The following is a 19,780-nucleotide window of genomic DNA, read 5'->3' on the forward strand; positions in this document are numbered from 1 at the left end:
GCCCACCCCTGCCCCCTGCCCCCGCCCCTTCACCACCCTGTTGCCCGTGTCCATGGGTTATGCATATCAGCCAAGACAGTGTTACACCTGACAGGTAATGCCATGAATGTATGGCCATGGGCTTACTGGGTGAGATGCTGCAGTTATAAAACACCTTGGACGGTTGTGGTATCACGTGCGTGAGATCTTACTTCGCATAGCACATCCCCGTGGCCCAGGGTCCAGCTTCCTTCCGTCTTCAGGAAGAGAGCGCGCTCGCTCACGCAGCGGGTGACCTGTCCTCGGGCCTGAGGTGCCCGGACGCCTCTTCTCTGGAGGGAGACGTGCCGCGCTCGTGGGCTGCGTGGCTCGGGGTCCGACAGCGCTTGTGTGGTGACGCACGAATGGCCCATCCGAAACCAGGAACTCGTGCGAGACAATCTTTGTATCTTCTTCAGAGATTCAAACATTTTCTCTTGCAGGAATTTGCTATAAGCAAAAATATCCAGTTGGGTGATGAAAAGGGTTTAAAATTCCCCTCGGTGTGGGACTGGTCTCTCCAGTTCACCGCGAAGGACCGCACCCTCTTCCACAACCCCCTGTACATCGGGAGGAGCACGCCCTGCGTGCGGAACAGCTCCGTGAAGGCCTTCAAACGGACGAAGGTAATGGCGCGTGCACTCCCAGACACTCCCAGACACTCCCTGTCCAGACACAGGCATTAGAAGTGACCTCCCTCCCAGGACGAGTCTGCCAGGGCAGACTGCGGGATCGTGCACTTTTTGCCCGACTTGACTCTACGTGGGCTTTCCTCCTCGGCACCTGAGGCCCACGGAGCCCTGGGCAGCGTCCGAGAGTCAGCAGATCACAGCTCTGAGCCTGGAGGCCCCGCTCCCGAGACCCGTCCACTCGGCCTCTTGTTCCTTCTAGAATCAGCCAGGGTGGATTTGTTCCAAGCCAGAAATCTTAGAAATTGGCACTTCAGCAAAGTAATGGGTAGATACCAGCTCCCACCCCATGCAGGCTCGTGGCGTCAGGCCTGGGAAAGCACAGCCACGGTGGAGGAGCAGCGCGAGGGCAGGGACAGATTCAGGCCGAGATCCCACCCGTTTCCCGTGGCACCGAGGGCGTGCTTGCCGTGGCACCGAGGGTGTGCGTGCCGTGGCACCGAGGGTGTGCTTGCCGTGGCACCGAGGGTGTGCGTGCCGTGGCACCGAGGGTGTGCTTGCCGTGGCACTGAGGGTGTGCTTGCTGTGGCACCAAGGGTGTGCGTGCCGTGGCACCGAGGGTGTGCTTGCCGTGGCACTGAGGGCGTGCTTGCTGTGGCACCGAGGGCGTGCCGTGGCACCGAGGGCGTGCGTGCCGTGGCACCGAGGGTGTGCTTGCCGTGGCACCTTTGCTGTCTTTTAAAGGGAAGCCGGGACCACAGTGCTAACCTCTCTCTCCCGCACAGAAGAACTACAGCTCCACCCTGCGGGGGATGCCGGCCTCGCTCAGGAACGGACTCCTCAGTGACCAGGAATCACTCCCGCGGAGGAACTCCCTGATCTTACAAGTGAGGCCGGACCCGCCTCCGCACGCCCAGGGCCAGGATGGCGGCCTGGAGCAGTTCTTCCGGGAGTGGCGGTGCAAACCGGCCGACCTGCACGGCGTGCTCCTGCCCCATCTGTCGGCCACGCACATAAAGCTCTGGAAACTGTGCTACTTCCGCTGGGTCCCCGAGGCCCAGATCAATCGTGGGGGCTTCGTCACCGCCTTCCACCGGCTCTCGCTGCTGGCCGACGAGGTGGACGTGCTGAGCAGGACGCTGCGGCAGCACCGGGCCGGCCCGCTGGAGGCCTGCTACGCGGAGCTGGACCAGAGCCGGATGTACTTCCGGGCCCGCGGCCCGCACGACACCTCGGGGACGCCGGAGTTCCTCTCCTCCTCCTTTCCCTTCTCCCCCGTCGGCAACCTCTGCAGGCGAAGCATTTCGGGGACACCACTGAGCAAGTTTCTAAGCGGGGCCAAAATCTGGCTGTCTACGGAGACACTGGCAAACGAAGACTAAAAAGTATTTTCTGAACATTCTGAGGAGCTAGGAACGTTTTTCCTCTGAATTAAGTCGCTAATCTAGGCATTTGAAGCCCTAATAATTGTATATGTGAGAATAACCGTTGAGATTTGCACTAATGTTGAAGAACATGCCGAGTCGTGCTTCCCTCACTGTTTTTAGGAGACAGGCGTACATTTTGGTCTCGATGTCCTTTTTCTGTCGTCCTAGGTCCGGCTCACCTGCTGCTTCGCAGGCAGGCATTCCACACTTACTACTGTGATCACATGAACCAGGTTTTGTCCGCACCCACTCCCCCGGCTGCCTGGTGAGGGGTACCTGATCCTCAGATGAGCAACCCAGAGCAGCACAGGTCAGGAGAGCATGAAGTCAGTGTGTAGCCGACGTTCAGGGAACAGCGCTAACCCCAGCCGGCGTCCGTAGGTATCGGTGTCTTTTTCTGGTCACTTTGTCGTCTCTGGTTGGACTCACCGGGGTCAGTGTCCAGCACTGTAACTTACTCCATCACTTTGGGACCGTAGATCACTGTGTCTTAGTCGGGCGTTTGCCCGCACCTTCTTAGGACTAACCTTAAAACGATACGCACTGTGAACTCTAAGAAGCATTTGCTGTAGATAAGATAACGGACCTTAGAAGTGAAGTGCCTTTGACGCTAACATGAAGGTCTGAACACCACAGTTCGATGTCACTTGTTTGTGCAGTTAGGGGGTTCAGATCCCACTGCATATTGGAACAGGCTTCTCACCCCGAGTTCGTGCCGACAGGCATGAGCCCTGAAGCCACGTTCCGTCCCCCCGCAGTCCCCGAGGACACAGCAGGTCTGTGGGGCCCAGGCCTGGGGGGAGGGGCCGGCGCCATCCACAGAGCCACCCCCAGAAGGAGGGCTGTCCCCCCGTGTGTCCAGTGTGGTCCACTGTTGGCACTTTCTCTGGGAAATAACTCATGGGGTCACACAAGTCCCTCCTCAGACAAAGTCCTTTTTTATTTTTAATATTTTAAAATTAATTTCAGAGAAGAAGGGAGAGAGAGCAAAACATCAATGATGAAAATCATTGATCGGCTGCCTCCTGCACACCCCCCATTGGGGATCGAGCCCGCAAGCCAGGCACGTGCCCTTGACTGGAATCGAACCCGGGACCCTTCGGTCCGCAGGCCAACGCTCTATCCACTGAGCCAAACCAGCCAGGGTTCAGACAAAGTTTGTAAACACTTAGGAGTAGAGAACAAGAGAAATAAAAATGTCTACTCAGAATCCTGCCATTTTAGTAAATGGCAAGAGGCCTCTACACCACCCCCCGCCCCTTCTTCTGACAGCAGTATCCAGAGGGGACGGGCGGAGGTGCATCATTGGTCTAAAGCGCCCGCGCGAGAGCCAAAGCCGAGTGGTCAGAGCCCCGCTCACGCAGGCGGGGACGTCAGCACCAGGCCCCCAGCACCCTCATTCCGCTCAAAGGATGAATGTTTCCAAGTTTGGCTGTTACTTTGTTCAAACTGCCGTCCTGAGCTTTTACACATTTTTTATAGAACAGCGTTTAGTTAGCTTATTTCCTTTTCTAAAACAGGTCTTTTCAAAAGTCTGTTTTACCTTTTACGTCACGAATAGGCGTTTCTATTGGATTACCTGCCTTTTATAAATTGTTAGGTAATGTGTCTGGAATCAAAGGGACAGAAGTTCCTCCAGTGTCGTAGGAGACTCGTGGACACACCCAGTGTTCCTGCGGTTCGCTGCCGAGAGAAAAGGGCTTTTCTCCGTGGACATAAATACAGTCACTGCCATTAAACACTTCGTAGTCCTGGTTGGGAGGCTGCCCCAGCGCCTGCAGGACACCGCGAACGCCCTGCCGTGGGCGCGTCCTGACTCCCCCGTCCTGAAGCTGCTTCCTTACGGTGACAGAGCGCGAACTTGTTCCCGTGGCGAGGGCTCCGGCGTCCACCTCTCGTTTTCTCCCCTTCACACATTTACCCCAACTCCCTCAGTCATGTTTTGATTTGCAACTTAACAACTAGGTACTGTTAACACTGTTTCAGAGAGGAAATGTGCGTCCGTTTGTGTGATAATCAAGTGTAAAGTGTGGTTTTCCATTGTATTTTGCGGGACAGTTGTTGTGTCATGATTATTGTGCCACAGCTCACTGGGCATAATATGAAGAACAACTAACTAGCAGCCTCAGTCCTGGCCCTCGCGCGGCCTGGCACCTCGGAGCACCGCGGACGGGCGACAGGGCCCCGGGGTGCCGTGCGCCGTGCCAACGCGCTCCCCCCTCGGCCCGCAGCCCTGCGTGCGAAGCCTGGGCCGCGCTGTCACCAGCCTGGACTTCCTGGTAGGAACTTAGAGATGTACAATGTCTTACTGTTACTTCATGATGAAACCAATTTTAAAACCAAAAATGTCTAACTTTATTTAAGAGAAGTATATTAACCGGGCTAACGGGTGGGACCATCGTGCACACCCGTCAGCGGCCGGCCTGCTGCAGCCGTAACACAAGCAGCTGAACTGAACTTAGAGAAGGCGCACCCCTTTGTGCCTGGAGTGGACTGACTTGAGGTGAAGTAGAGGAGCAGGAAGGGAGGCCTGTGCAACAGGACGAATGTGAGGGGAGTTCCGACTGCGAATAAACTCCACAGAACTGCTGGTCGTGGTCTCAGTGTGACGTCATCTCTGAGAACAGTGGCTCAGGAAGCCAAGGCATTTCCTTCCAGCCGTCTGCGTGCGCGCGCGTGCGTGTGTGTGTGTGTGTGTGTGTGTGTGTGTGTGTGTGAGAGAGAGAGAGATACAGGGGGAGAGATGCACTCAGCATTCCTGCTTCTAAAGCTGACAGTGATCCCTGACATCTTTTTAAAATATATATATATTTCTTTATTGATTTCAGAGAGGAAGGGAGAAGGAGAGAGAGAAACATCAATGATGAGAGAGAATCACTGATCGGCTGCCTCCTGCACACCCCCTACTGGGGATCGAGCCCGAAACCCAGCCATGTGCCCTTGGCCGGAATTGAACCTGGGACCCTTCAGTCCGCAGGCCAACGCTCTATCCCCTGAGCCAACCCGGCCAGGGCTGATCCCTGACATCTTTAACGTCACTTCAGAACTGGCTGAGTGAAGGCCATGCGGATACTGACCATGTCATTCCATCTAATAAATTAAAAGGCTGGGAGTAACATTCCCTTACGGTCCCAGGACGACTCTGGGGGGGACCGGGACCCCAAGCCCTGGCTCCTGGGCCTGCCTTCCCCAGCCTACGGCTTCCCACAGTGGCTGAGCAGCCCTGCTTCCGTGATTCTGTCTGCACAGAAAATTACCCCCGTTTGGTCATGAGGGATGCTCCCAGGAAGGACGGAAAGGGACCCTTGCCCTTGATAAAGACTGATCAGTCCTTTGGGGACATGGGGCCAATGAGTAAGAGTGAGCACTGACCGATGTACTAAGGAACGTTCTCAGAATCTGTGTTCTCATTGCTAAAGAAATCAGCATTTCCACTGCGTATGCTCTTGGGTAATTATAAAAGGTGCCGGCTGCTTTTATAAAAGCTGTGAGTGGTCTCATTTGTTGGTGGTGGTTTCTTTTTCGGCTTTTTTTGGTAACTTAGATGTTTCCAATCCTAGAATGGCCACTAAGGTTTTCATCATTTCAAAAGTTCATGACCTGCTCTGTGGGATCAGTGTGTGTCCTCAAGCCGGTACCCAGTTCACCATCCGGTTTATTGCTGACAGTATCAAAATAAAAATGAAACGCAATCGATGACACTCATGCTTTTGAGAATCTCAGCCCCGCGTGCGACCAGACTCCCACCCACAGCTCAGTGAAGGCCTCTGCTCTTGGCTCCGACTGCCGTGACGTGACAGACCTCGACGTCGGCCCCCAGCCTCTGCAGCTCGTCCAGCCAGACCATCTGCTTGTGCGAAAGGCGGTCATTGGGGCCCTTGACTTCCACCAGCTGCAAGAGCAGTTTTCAAGGAATTAGTCTCCGGAAACGGAACAGCCACCAAACAAGCCGGAGGAGTTTCCACCCGGTATTTAAATGGCTCACCCCACTGCACCACTGTCGACATTTAAAACTCCTGCTCTTGAAAAGACAGTAGTGAGAGAACGAAGAATCCAGGCACAGACTGGGGCGAAATATATCTGATAAAGGACGTGTATCCAGAATTAAAACGCAGTCGCAAAACTCACCAGAAGGCAACCCCACCTGCGAGGCAAGGGAGGTGCCTCGCCCACAACGCGGGAGCTGCTTCAAACACAGCTCCCCCGCCTCCGGGCCCCCCGTGTGCACACCCTACAGAGGTCTCCCTTCTACTAACAGAACACAGCACAGAGGACGGAACGGAACGGGGACCAGGTGAGGAGAGACTGTGCTCACACACGCTGCGCCATGGAGGCCCACACGCAGGGAACGGGGCGGCCTCCGCCACCCGCCACCCCCAAGGAGCCCTGGCCCTCGGTCCAGGCGTTCTCTAGGGGTTCAGTCTTGCCAGCAACCAGGCGAGAAAAGGCTATTAGGTTGTGGCCTTGGATGAGGCCGCTCATCAGGTCACAGATACGACCTTCCATTCTGGCTCCACTGACCTTGCAGCGACGGTCCTGGGAGCTCCACACCACCAGGTCGGGGAGGCCGCCTCGGCAGTGTCGGAAGTCCTCGGCCAGGCGCCGGCACACCCCGCTGAGGACGGGGCCCCCCAGGCAGGAAACGAGGTCCTGAACACAGAACGCCAGGGTCAGCAGCCGCCCCGTGGTGCCCCAGGCCCCGGGATACTCCCAGGGATCCCGAGGCGGGTGGACCCCGTGGAATCCCACTGGTGGAAACCCCCGGCAGCTCTGCGAAGTCAGCTTTCCTCTGCCTGTCACCATTCCCTGCCCGCGGGAAAGTCCTGGGGCCGTGAGGAAGCCGTTTGGAATGTGACAGCGATGACGTACAGAGGCAGCAGCCACAGGGGCAGCGTCCTCACTCCCGGGGCCAAAGGTCAGACAGAGGGAAGCTGTCAGCTCAGGGGGAGAAGCATCCAGGGGCTTGGATGCCCTGACATGTACATTCCCCTCGATAACTGGCTTCGGGGCTGGGATACTGTCATACACGCATGCACATGTGCATGTGTGTTTACACAGATGCATGCATGCAAGCACGCAGGTACACATCCGTGTGTCCGTGTGTGTGTGTGTGGCGTGCAGACTCCCACCTGAGCTTGCTGCAGAGAAGCGAAGCGGTCCCAGCTGACGACGGACGCCGCTCTGCCTTCCTGGGCCTCCCACGTGGCCGCCACCCAGGCTCCCAGGCGCTCAGCGGGGGCCGCGTGGATCTGCCGCAGCCTGGCCTCGATGGCCGGCCGCCGGCTTGCGAAGAAGCTGTCTGTGCACAAGTCCAGCGGGAATGCCTGGTGAGAACCCACGCGTCAGACCAGTCAACGCCCGGACACCGGCCCATCTGGCTAAACCGGCGCCTTCTTCTTCCCAAGAGGCGTGTAAACGACATGGAACCGGGGGGCACAGGTGACACAGCACCTGGCGCACCCCCGGACCCTGACGGGCTCAAAGGTCGAGGCTGCAGATACGCTAACGTTTCTTTTGAGGGTCAATAGGCTTAACGTTTCAAACTTGACTCTGGAGTGAGCACCGTGACCAGAGACCGTAATGGGCAGGTTTCTGATGGGCGCAAATCACGGACGTGTGGACGCGTCTGCTCACCCAGAGAGCACGCCTGGGGCTGGAGCGTGGCCGTTACCTGGTAGGCGTTCCTGAAGACGTCTGCGATCCCGTCCATGAAGATGATGTCCCACAGGAGGAGGCCGAAGAGCGTGATGAAGGTGGAGCCCTCCCCGTGGATCCCTAAGGAAAGCCACACACAACACAGACCCGTGTTCTCTGGCTGAAAAACCATCACCACAACCTGCCTCCTCGATTTGAAGGGAACCACCAAACTATCTGGGCTTCAGATGCCATTTTCAAGCCGTTCCTGGTTCTTTTTTATTTTATTTTATTGATTTCAGAGAGGAAGGGAGAGGGAGAGAGAAACATCAATGATGAGAAAGGATCACTGACTGGCTGCCTCCTGCACGCCCCACATTGGGGACCGAGCCCACAACCCAGGCATGTGTCTAGTCTGGGAATCGAATTGTGACCTCCTGGTTCATCGGTCGACGCTCAACCACTGGGCCACACCGGCCGGGCTCATTTCTTACATTCTGTGGCTTACCTACGGGAGCCAACACGAGTCTCAGTGACCCCAGGAAAAGCCACATGCACATGTCAGAGCCGTGAAGAAGTGGTTCTCCAAGTGCAGGGCCGCGGAGCAGGGGGGTGATGCCACCCAGTCCTTGGAAAGGGCGACGGAGGAAGCCTGCTGGTCCCTGATTCCCCACCCGACCTGGATGGCGCGAGCTCACTCTGCCAGGAAGGAAGTCCCTGCTCCTTCTCGGCCTTCTCTGGTTCCCTGGTGCTGCCACCCAGGACTGTCCTTCAGCCCGACCCCAAGGCCCGCCCCTGCTGTCAGCGGCGACAGGTGGACGACAGCTGACGTCACTGGTGCCCGGAGGCCAGGAGATGCTGGCGTTAGTTACCCTGGTCGAAGCCGCTGCGTCTGTAATGGTCCAGCGCCAGCTCCTCCACGGAGCACAGGACTGTGGCAGGGGTGGCGGGCCCCCCGGCCTCCAGCACAAACACGGACTTGCCCATCCCGAGCTGCGGGCACAGCCGGCCCGTGATGGTCACCTGAGACGGGACAGGAGGACGGCCATGAGCCTCACTGCAGCTGCAGGGGGCAAACCTGGGGACCCCCAGGCCCACACGCCCCCCAGCCACCCATTCTGAGGCCGGTGACCCCCACGGTGGCACCTCCCAGGTCACTGCCTCGGCCCCGGGGGAGATGTGGGCCCCAGAGCTGCTCTCCGGCGCCCTGACCACGAAGGCGACACCGGCAAAGGCTGCGAGCTGCTGGCCCCGGAGATTTCCAGGAAGTCGCTCAACCCAGGGCCGGAGCAAGCCCGCCAGCGGGTGAGGATGGAGCGGTGGCCACGCCCCTGTCCACAGTGCTCGCCAGTCTCCTAAGTCTACGAGACGGTGACACCCGAACGGTTCCTGGCTGCCTTCCCTTGGGAGGACCCACAGGACGGGACTCACGTGCTTCACGTCCTGCACGGTGACTTCCGGCAGCTGCTGGAGGAGGTGGCGGTACCGCCGGCAGCTGGGCGACGCCCTCAGGCGCACGGCTCTCTGGTACAGCGACAGGCGATGCCCCGTCCTCACCTCGGGGTCCGCCAGCCCTTCCGCGATGCACTTGATAGCCTGGAGAGAACGGGGTCCCGGGAGGGGACGGGGGGAGCTGTCAACGCGTGGACCTTTGTTACCAGGAAAGCAGCAGCAACCTCAGCACGGCCTCTCTCCGCGGGGGCCTGGGGGCCGGCAGGTGCCTTCTGCCGCTATTTCGGCCGAATGACCACCGAGAGGTACGGAAGCACCGCGCCCTCCTCCCCGAGAGAAAACAGCTCCCCGGCCCCACGCTCGGCCACAAGGCGCCCCTCCAGTGGGAGGCAGTGAAAACACTCCGTCCCATGTCCACGCCCGGGGTCAGTCTTTCCACCTGATGTCACCCTGACTCACTGCATGTGCTGCCGGGAAAAGCAAGCGCTCCCAGGGCACAGCCCTCCATTCATGGCCCAGGCGAGGCTGGCCCGGAGGCGGGCGGGGCGCGGGCGGCCACACAAAGGGCCACTGTTGCCACCGGGCAGGGGCGCAGCTGCTTGGCCACAGAAGGTCCCTGCACTTCCAAGATCCCAGCCACAGAGAACACCAGCGCCCGGAAGGGAAGGTGGCCTGCTCGATGGCAAAGCCCGGGGCTTCCCAGAGGGAGTCACTCAGAAGGGCTTGCAGCCCTGACCGGTTTGGCTCAGTGGATAGAGTGTCGGCCTGCAGACTGAGGGGTCCCAGGTTCGATTCCGGTCAAGGGCATGTACCTGGGTTGCGGGCACATCCCCAGTAGGGGGTGTGCAGGAGGCAGCTGATCGATGTTTCTCTCTCATCGATGTTTCTGACTCTCTATCCCTCTCCCTTCCTCTCTGTAAGAAATCAATAAAATATATTAAAAATAAAAAAAAGAGCTTGCATTAGACTTCCAGCTCCTGGAGGCCCCAGGCAGCAGGGAACAAGCCCCGTTTCCACAGCAGAAAGCGCCTGCTGAGGGCGGAGGCGTCCGGTGCTCCTGGCCCCTGACCCCTGACCCCCAATTAATCCTAAATCCCAGCACAGCTCCCACCGCCAACACTGCTCCCTTCGTTGTCATGCTTGGGTTAGCGACCTTGTTATTTCTTTTCGTGTTGGGAGAGCACGGATAAAGGTCTGAAAAATGAATGTCCAGAGGCGGGGGCGGTCTAGAAGGGGTCAGTGGAAAAGGAGGGACATATGCAATACTTTCAACAATAAAGATTAAAAAAAAAAGAGTCCTGCCCGGCCAGCGTGGCTCAGTGGTTGAGCATCGACCCAGGAACCAGGAGGTCACAGTTCCATTCCCGGTCAGGGCACATGCCCGGGTTGCGGGCTCGATCCCCAGTGTGGGGCGTGCAGGAGGCAGCCGATCAGTGATTCTCTCTCATCAGTGATGCTTCTATAGCTCTCTCTCCCTCTCCCTTCCTCTCTGACATCAATAGAAACATATATATTTTAAAACACGAATGTCCTAACTACACCTGGTTCTTAAGGCATTCGTTGTCGGCTACCCTGCCTAGCGACTGAGTACCGGTTCGAGGCGTTTCAAGTGCTGGTGGAGGTTGAGAGCCAGCCGGTCCCACCACCGGCCTCTGCTGTCGGGACAATAGACTTTCTGGGACAAAAGGTCCTCCAGTTCCTGGACGGCTTCCTGTGGCGACAACAAAGGAAGCTCATTAGACGCGCACCCACCAAACAACACAAACAAGGTTGGCAGCGTCTACGCACAGAGCCTTTGAAACTGACTCCCGTCAGAAACATGCGCAAGCCCCACATACACACATGTGTGGGGTCCACAGACTCCCCGAGCCCCTGCCACGGATCCTCTTGGGACCCAGCTCGGGCATAAGCTCTGAGAAACGCCATTTTCTCAATACGGGATGCCCAACGTAACCGAGGTCACCTTGAGCCATCGCCCGCGGCTCGGTATAACAAGGGACACGACCGCGTTGCGGATTTGTGACTATTTCCAGACGGTCCCTGACAGCTGTCCGGGAGACACAGCAGGTGTGGGGGCTCCCCGCCGAGCTGGATGGAGACCTCCCCAGTGCCACACCAGCTCTGCGTGACCCTCAGGCCGGACGGGGGCACACTCGTCAGCTCCCAAAACAGCTGGCCACCAGCCACGCTCCCGCCGGCCCAGGAGCCCGCGGGCCGGAAGTCCGTGGTCTCACCTCGTACAGGTGCAGCCGCTGCAGGATCTCCACGGCCCGAGACAGGATCCTGGTGTACACCCAGCCGACGGTGAAGCAGCGCAGGAAGGGCGGCAGGGCCGCGTGGTGCCTGAGGGGAACGTGTGCACGCAGCTGGGTCACCGGGCCCGCTGGCCGGGAGACGGGCACAAGCTCACACGGTGGACGGAAGGCATCGCTCTTAGGACAAGGTCTGTTCTCAATACCGTGGCCTGTGCAATGCCTGGCTCTCCAGCTCCACCCCCAGGAGGGGCGAGCAAGAGGCAGGCGGGCAACGTGCCACTCTCACATCGACGTTTCGCTCTCTCCCTCTCCCTTCCTCGCTCTCTAAAATAAGTAACAAAAAAATAAGAATAAAGGATCGTGTGCTGTGACCTTGAAATGTGGAAGTAAATGTTCAGTGTTGTTTTTTTTTAAAATATATATATTGCCCTGACCGGTTTGGCTCAGTGGATAGAGCGTCGGCCTGCGGACTCAAGGGTCCCAGGTTCGATTCCGGTCAAGGGCATGTACCTGGGTTTCGGGCACATTCCCAGTGGGGAGTGTGCAGGAGGCGGCTGATCGATGTTTCTCTCTCATCGATGTTTCTAACTCTCTATCCCTCTCCCTTCCTCTCTGTAAAAAATCAATAAAATATATTTAAAAAAATAAAAATGAAATAAAATATATATATATTGATTTCAGAGAGGAAGGGAGAGGGGAAGAGTTAGAAACATCAATGCTCAGAGAGAATCATGGATTGGCTGCCTCCTGCACGCCCCCTACTGGGGATGGAGCCTGAAACCCAGGCCTGTGCCCTGACCGGGAATCGAACCGTGACCTCCTGGTTCATATGTTGATGCTCAACCCCTGAGCCATGCCAGCCGGACCAATTCAGTTTTCCTTTTCGGAACAACACCTATGTTTGAGTTTCCATTGAGAGAACAGGTCTGGCACGCGGGCTTCCCACCACATCTGTCCGCAGCTGGGTTCCCCGCACATTGAGTTCAGCTGAGCAATACCTGGGGAAGCCGCACCCCAGGGACGGCCACTGATAGCCCCCCTCCTCCTGTGTGCTCACGTGAATGTGTGTTGCACAGGGATCTGAATCATATGCAACCCCCAAGCTCACAGACCGTTCCTCCTGTCTCACACAGCGCTTTGACTCTGTGCAGAGCAGCCAGGAAGGTCACGGCCCAGCAGGTCCGACCCCAGAACCCAGACAGAAGGTTTCTCGTGAAGAGCACGGCCCCAAGTGGCAGGAACGGCTCGGTCAGTGAGTACCTTCTGGCGGGCACTTTAAACACCCCCACCCTCACCTCAGGGAAGGGTGGCTCTTCAGCTCCTTCCAGTCCCTCCTGGCGCCTTGAGAGAGCGCGTTCGCTTCCTTCCAGTTCCCGGCGGCCATGGCGGCAGAGATGTCACTCAGCACGTGGGCGGCGGCGGCGTACCTGGGGGACAGCCCACGCCATCTCGGTGTCAGATGCGAGCGAGCCTTTACGTGAGACATTTCCACCCCCGCCCTCGACCCAGCGCGGAAGGGCAAAAGCGTGTCTTTGAAAAACATGGAAATGATTAAAGTCTATTCTAGCAATAACGGAACCTGTAGCTTCCCTGGAGTGGCCCAGAACGAACACGGGGACTAGAAAGAGAGCAGCCTTCGCACCCCGCGGCGACGTGACCTGTTCCATCGTGTAAATGCGACGCTGATGGGCCTCCATCACTCGGAGGACCCGGGTCAGTCTAGAACAGCGGTTCTCCACCTTCTGGCCCTTTAAATACAGTTCCTCCTGTGGTGACCCAACCATAAAATTATTTCCGTTGCTACTTCATCACTGTCATGTTGCTACTGTGATGAATCGTCATGTAAACATCTGATATGCAGGCTGGTCTTAGGCGACCCTGTGAAAGGGTCGTTCGACCGCCAGAGGGGTCGCGACCCACAGGTTGAGAACCGCTGGTCTAGAATCCTACTCTTGCCCGTCGAACCAAATGTTCCTAAGTCCATCTACCAAAACGGACCTGGGAATGTCTGTCCGTCACGGGCCCGGGTCTGGTGTAAGCTCGTAAGTCGGTATTAGCTCTGTCTGAAGTCTGATTACTAGGAGGGCATTCACCTTCAGCTCGTTCATGCCAACCACAGAGTCACAGGGCAGGTGTGTGCGAATGTCTACGTCTTAAAAAATACTCCCTGCCAGGGGACAGGGCCACATCTGCAGCTCTAACCAAAACTCACTGGTTTTGGCAACTGTCATCTAAGCACATTTCTTTAAAAAAAAAATTATATATATAATTGACTCTGTGTGTGTGTATATATATATATATATATATATATAATTGACTTCAGAGAAGAAAGGAGAGGGAGAGAGATCAAGCCCGCAACCCGGGCGTGTGCCCCGACTGGGAACCGAACCCTGACCTCCTTGCTCATAGGTGGACACTCGACCGCCTCAGCCAGACCAGCCAGGCCAAGCACATTTCTACCTTCTCTGCAGAGTCTTAGGCATGTACGCGCAGGGGAGGCAGAAAGAAAACCAGGAAACAAAGCAGAAAGGGCCGTTCTCACTGTGAACGTAGGCCTGCCCTGCGGCCGGAAAGAGGAGCAGGACGGCTGGCGGGAGGGGGAAGCGCCCGGCTCTGACCTGAGGAGGTCGTCTCTGTCCTGGAAGACCCGGGCGCGCCGGCTGACCGTGTACCGGGGGAAGGCCACGCGGCCCAGGTTCGCCAGCAGCACCGCGGAGAGCTGGCCCTGCCCCCCGCAGGCGGCGTCCTCCTCTTCCGGGGAGTCGGTCGGGGAGAAGAGCAGCAGGGCCCGGGAGAACACCGCCCGGGGGCCCCTGCACACCCTCAGCGCCGGGCCCGCCAGGTCCTTGGCCCTGAGACACAGACGAGGACACGGAAATCACGTTCCCGCTTTTCAGCATCTGGACATCAGGTGATGCTCAGAGACAGCCACGCTCAGGGGTGGGGTGCTCGCTGTTCTCAGCCTCCAGGCCACCCCCCCTCCTGCCGTGTGGCCCTGGAGCGTCTCTGCGCCTCTCTGGGGCCCAGAGCCCAGCAGGGACCCGGGGAGGCCTCAGGGACATTTCATTTCCCAATGGTTCACGCCCCGTGTGGCTCCAGGAGAGCCGGGTGGGCTGGCGCTGGTCGCGAATAGCAGGAAAACGCGTAAAAGTATTGCCCGTTTGACATTAGCGATTCTCCCTTCTGACTCCAGGCACAGTTTAGATCAGTGATGGCGAACCTATGACACGCGTGTCAGAGGTGACACGCGAACTCATTTTTTTGGTTGATTTTTCTTTGTTCAATGGCATTTAAATATATAAAATAAATATCAAAAATATAAGTCTTTGCTTGACTATGGTTGCAAAGATCAAAAAATTTCTATATGTGACACGGCACCAGAGTTAAGTTAGGGTTTTCCAAAATGCTGACACGCCGAGCTCAAAAGGTTCGCCATCACTGCTTTAGATTAAGTAGTATGCTTAATGGAGAGTTCCCCCCCCCCCAAAAAAAAATTGACTGAATAGTTTACTCTAATCCTGCAAGAATAGCAGTTAGAACTGCATTTTTCTTGAATAACAAATCCTGGAATTTACCAAAAGGCCTATCGCCTGTATTCTCTCGCCTCCAGATCGTCCGCGGTCTTAGAAATTAGGACGGTGTCACAGGAATTATGAGTAACAGACCACGTTCATTCCAGGCTAGCAGAACGAATGAGGACTTTCCTCCCTTCCCGATCGAGCTGCGAGTGAAACCAGCGATGACAGCTCCCAAGCAGGGACTGGCTGTTAGCAGGTCATCTGCGCGCTCGGCATTTCCAAATGATTTTACGGTCACAAGAGCCAACGCACCTCTTTAAGATCACCGCCCCGACTCCGGGCGCGTTCTTGCCCCAGGTGCAGACGGAGGGCTGTCTGGCCAGTTTGAGCAAGGCCTCGGCCAGCTGCTGCTTCTGCCCACCGGGGCTCCCCACGCGGAAGGTCTTTGCCAGGGTCCTCAGCTCGGGAGCGGAAAGCAGTTCAAGCACTTCGGGGAGTTCTTGCAACTCGGATTCTGAAATGGTTTTTAAAGTTTTAAAGAGTCACAGCATGTTCTCGCGTCCTTTACTCTAAGGAAGCGCAGTTAGATGCAAATGAGATGGCGTTCGCTGTGGGAAATGTCAGTTTGCCCAACCAATTATCTCCGGGTATGAAAAATAGAGAACTCAGAGAAGGTATAACAGACCGACTTCTCACTGAAAAGGAACGGAGACCTGCCCTGGCTGGTGTGCTCAGTGGTTAGAGCATCAGCCCGCACACAGAAGGGTTGCGAGTTCGATTCGTGGTCAAGGGCATGTATCTGAGTACCCAGGTCAGGTGCATGCAGGAGGCAACCGATCGACGTGTCTCTCTTGCATCGGTGTTTCTCTCTCCCCCTCACTCCCTCCCTTCCAATCTCTCTAAAAATCAATGGAAAAAACGTCCTTGCGTGAGGATTAGCAACAACAACAAAGAAAACAAGCGCAGACACTCTTTCATTATCCTCGTTGTCTGAACCCCAAAGGCAAAGAAGAGCTTTGCCTCCACATGAGTGACTTATTACAACACACAGTTACTATCGATGGAGCACCAGCCAGCAGTTGGCACCACAGCATCGCCGTCCCTCCTCGTGTCCTGTCTTCCCCTTACGTTTCCCCGGACGCATCGTACCCGTCTGCAGAAAGCCGGCTCGCTCCAGTTCTCCAACCACGGGCGCCAAGTCAGGGGCGATCTCTTCATATTCCAACTTATGCCTCTTAATCCAGCCGAACTTGCGCTGGAAAAGTCTGACGTATAACTTCTGACCACGCTCTGCAAGCAGGTGAAGGAAGAGAGGGGAGGATGCTACCTTTCTTCTCCAAAACAGCGGACAGGTGTCGCTTCCTTTTTAAAACCGAGGGACGGTATACCTCTTAGAAGTGCATGCCTGCCTCCTCAACTGGTCTCCCCCCAGAACCCTTTTCTTCCTGTGGAAGACGTAACTTACCTGAAACACAAAGCCCCCACGGGGAATGTCTCCTTGCTCGTGTGTTCGCCCCCCCAGGGACAGGGAGATGCCCAGATGGGAAGCCCGGGGCTGGTTCTGCCACTTGTCCACCGTGGGGCACCTTCCTGAGACTTCGTTTTCTCTCCCACAAAAAGGAGGGGCTGGCCCTGGCCAGTGTGTTGCTCAGTGGTTAGAGCATCGGCCCGCACACCCAAGGGTTGGCGGTTTGATTTCCGGTGGGAGCACGTGCAGGAGGCAACCAACTGATGTGTCTCTCTCACATCGATCTTTCTCTCTCTCTCTCTCTCTCTCCCCGCCTCCACTCTCTTTTTAAAAATAATGGAAAAAATATCCTCGTGTGAGGATTAACAGCAACACGAGGAACTCCGTAATAATTCCACTGTGTGAATTTAAAACAAAAACCTTTCACTTTAACGTGAGTCGTCATGTTCCGGGTTTTTAAAAAAATCTACTGAGAAGTCAGACCTGGCTACGGGGCACCCAAGGTCAGTGTGGCCTCCTCGCCAGCCGCTCCTGCCGCGGGAGGGACGCTGGCTCCCCCTCGGCCCTTTGGGTAAACAGCGAGGCTGTGACAGGGTGGCTTCTGTTGCAAACCTGGCCCCTGGCCTAGAGCCACGGCGGCTGCCAAGGAGCCGAGGCGTATTTTTACACGGACCAGTTTAGCTTGGCTGCTTCCACTTCCTCCACGCCCAGACTCGGAAAGGCAAGCCCAGGAGCCTAAAATATTGCTGGGGGGAATGTGGTCTGCCTCCTCCTGCTCTGTCCCTTTGCTTTCATGTCTGAGGAGGCTGTGCAGAAACCAACAGCCCGCCCCGGCCCGGGCGGCCGCTCAGAACGCAGAGGGCGCTTTGCGAAGTCGCACTGCTAACTCTTATTTTTTCATCCAGAAAAGGCTGTTTGTCACCTACCAATGACATCAATAAGTCCTGCGACTTTAAGGGTTAGAGTGTTGGCCTGCGGACTCAAGGGTCCCGGGTTCGATTCCGGTCAAGGGCATGTACCTTGGTTGCAGGCACATCCTCACTGGGGGGCGTGCAGGAGGCAGCTGATTGATGTTTCTTTCTCATCGATGTTTCTAGCTCTCTATCCCTCTCCCTTCTTCTCTGTAAAAAATCAATAAAATATATTTTAAAAAAACCCAATTCCACCGTAGAATAATTGATATAAATGAGAGTTTAGTTCCTATGGCATCTCATCAGTATTATAATGAGAAGATGATGAACAAAACATTATTGGAGCCCGGCCGGCGTGGCTCAGTGGTTGAGCGTCGACCGAGGAACCTGGAGGTCACGGTTCGATTCCCGGTCAGGGCACAGGCCCGGGTAGCGGGCTCGATCCCCAGTGTGGGGCGTGCAGGAGGCAGCCGATCCGCGATTCTCTCTCATCGTTGATGTTTCTCTCTCTCTCTTCCTCTCTCTTCCTCTCTCTTCCTCTCTGAAGTCAGTAAAAATCTATTAAAACACAACATTATCGGAGGGCCTGCTGTATACATATACAGGCAGGAAACTACAGGGACAGGCATCACAGGGCACAAAATCTTGTCTCCTAACCTAGAGGAGACCAGTAGAAGGCTGACTCCTCTGCGTGCTCCCAGTTGATTCTTAAAACCACACTGACTCCTTGTGGCCAACAGACTGCTGCCGGTCACCTCACGGCCCCAATCAGGCCAGCAAATGGGGGACAAAACCCCGACAGCACACGCTTACGATACCTGATAACTGATGGAATTTAGTGACGATTCCCCTCTCTTGCTCGTCAAAGAGCATCCTGTCGTCCTCATTCTCGAAGACGGCTCCCAGCACCACCAGGAAGCTGCGGAGGTAGTAAGGGTGGCCCGGCGGCGCTGGGCCCATTTCACCAGGAACGCCGCAGCTCGGCCCCAGCCCCGAAGGAACCCCGGGAGCGGTTTCATCCTTTAAGCCGCTGTCACCTTCCAGAGGGAGTTTGTGGAAGTTCCCCCACTCGGAAGCGTCATGGGTAGAGCTCTGAGATGGCGCCTCCCAAGAAAGCCGTGTTTCAGATTCCGAAGCCCTAGGGACTTCGGTTTCTTCACCAACATCGGCCTCCCGTGTCCCGACACCTGCACCATCCGCTTGTCCGACGCTCTCCTGCTCTGCACGGCTGTCCTCGGAAGCGGACAGTGGTTTATTCCCAGGAGTTCGTTGGGGCGATAACACAGCATTATCTGGGGAGGCAGGAGCGAGGGTGGACCTCCCACGGTCCTGGGGAGGCTCTGGCTTTGCAGCTGCCATTAACGAGGGGCCTTCGACAGGATCTTGCTCCGGAAGAGAATCGCAGGAAAACAGGTTTTCCTTTTGGGAGCTGCTCTCCAAGCCCCGATCCTCGTCCTTCGCCTCGGCACAGCTGGCCACCACCCTGACCGCTGCGGCCGAGGCCTCGTTCTTCTCCGTGGCTCTTCTCGCCTGCAGGTACCTCCTGGATAACTTGGACGACAGGCTTCCCAAAGGAACCACTTGGACTTGGCGAGATCTCAGCTCGGTGTCTTGACTGTGGCACACGCCGCCATCGGTACCTTGAAAGTAGGGGCTGGTCCGCTTTTGCGCGCCCCGTGTTGCCGAGTCGCTTTGCTCGGGGGTTAAGTCTGTCTTGGACGGTGGCGACTTCTCCGGTGTTACCCCTTCTCCAGGGGCCACGGCTGAACCCGGGACGCCGCCCAGCCCCGGGGCCCCCGGAGTGACGTCATCGCGGCTAGCACACATGTCATCGAGGTGCCGGTTCAGGTCATAGCGGGGCACCATCTGACTACACACCGGGCAGGCAAGTTTGGCGGGTGGCGTGTTGTTGAAACACAGCACGATGGACTTGGATGCATTTTTTTTCGCTCTGCTGCTCGACAGGCTTCGACGGGGCCTTTTTCTCGCGGGCGACGTCCCCCCTGGCATCATGCGCCCTGGAGAAGCAGGCTGTGTCTCGGGGAGGAGAGCGAAGGCGCCCCCTGGGGGAGGGCGCAGGGGTTTGCGGGGACGTTCCCGGGCTGGACGGCGGAGAGCGGGCTTCCCTTGGACTGCATAGCACGTACTCCCTGCAGAGCACAGCACGTGCGGGTCAGACGGCAAGGCGCGCTCCGAAGCCAGAGCCGGGCACCGCGGAGGAAAAGCCTGGGGCGGCTACGGGCAGGGCGCCCCGTGCACGCTCAGCGCGACCCGCCTAAGGCACGGCCTGGCACTGGGCTCGCTGACCTCGCGTTGAGCCCCCAGTGGTCCCCCCCAATGTGGCTACACCCGATCCCTTCCTAAACCCACGGCATCGGTAACTGTTTCCGGGAGACAGGATGCCCGGGTCACTCCTGCCTGCACGACCGGCAGCTGCGGCCACCGAACCGGGGCGCGGGGTGAGCCCG

The 19,780-nt window shown here is 57.0% G+C and overlaps 2 protein-coding genes across 5 annotated transcripts in view; one reads left to right on the forward strand and one right to left on the reverse strand.

Moving 5' to 3' along the window:
• The window catches only part of MTMR10 (myotubularin related protein 10), a 31,617-nt gene extending 26,953 nt beyond the window's left edge, over positions 1-4,664 (forward strand). The window contains exons 16-17 of the mRNA XM_023748233.1: positions 462-644; positions 1,433-4,664. Of these exons, the coding sequence (XP_023604001.1) occupies positions 462-644; positions 1,433-2,029 (780 nt within the window). The 3' untranslated portion in view covers positions 2,030-4,664. The remainder of the gene's footprint in view (positions 1-461; positions 645-1,432) is intronic.
• A 1,047-nt stretch (positions 4,665-5,711) lies between these two features.
• FAN1 (FANCD2 and FANCI associated nuclease 1) lies at positions 5,712-19,768 on the reverse strand. Of its 4 annotated transcripts, XM_006107487.3 has the most exons (13): positions 18,131-19,768; positions 16,083-16,223; positions 15,246-15,447; positions 14,034-14,267; positions 12,711-12,842; positions 11,395-11,503; positions 10,752-10,871; positions 9,140-9,304; positions 8,581-8,731; positions 7,746-7,849; positions 7,204-7,398; positions 6,596-6,724; positions 5,712-5,966 (listed from the first exon to the last, which is right to left on the reverse strand). In XM_006107487.3, the coding sequence occupies exons 1-13, from the start codon at positions 19,323-19,325 to the stop codon at positions 5,829-5,831; spliced, it is 3,015 nt and encodes a 1,004-aa protein (XP_006107549.1). In that variant the 5' UTR covers positions 19,326-19,768; the 3' UTR covers positions 5,712-5,828. The 4 variants fall into 4 exon arrangements, with proteins under 4 accessions (XP_006107549.1, XP_023604002.1, XP_023604005.1 ...); XM_023748234.1 differs by having other exon boundaries at positions 8,581-9,304; XM_023748235.1 differs by having other exon boundaries at positions 5,833-6,154; positions 8,581-9,304.
• Between the last annotated feature and the right edge of the window lie 12 nt (positions 19,769-19,780).

Source organism: Myotis lucifugus, unplaced genomic scaffold (assembly GCF_000147115.1).
Source record: "Myotis lucifugus unplaced genomic scaffold, Myoluc2.0 scaffold_1214, whole genome shotgun sequence".
In the NCBI taxonomy this organism is placed as follows: domain Eukaryota; kingdom Metazoa; phylum Chordata; class Mammalia; order Chiroptera; family Vespertilionidae; genus Myotis; species Myotis lucifugus.

Coding starts and splice junctions, on each gene's coding strand:
- FAN1 (XM_023748234.1), bottom strand. CDS start 19,325: ATGATGCCAGGGGGGACGTCGCCCGCGAGAAAAAGGCCCCGTCGAAGC. Junction 7,399..7,745: donor TCTTCAGGAACGCCTACCAG/GTAACGGCCACG, acceptor GGTTCTCACCAG/GCATTCCCGCTGGACTTGTG. Junction 5,967..6,595: donor CCCAGGACCGTCGCTGCAAG/GTCAGTGGAGCC, acceptor CTGCTCTTGCAG/CTGGTGGAAGTCAAGGGCCC.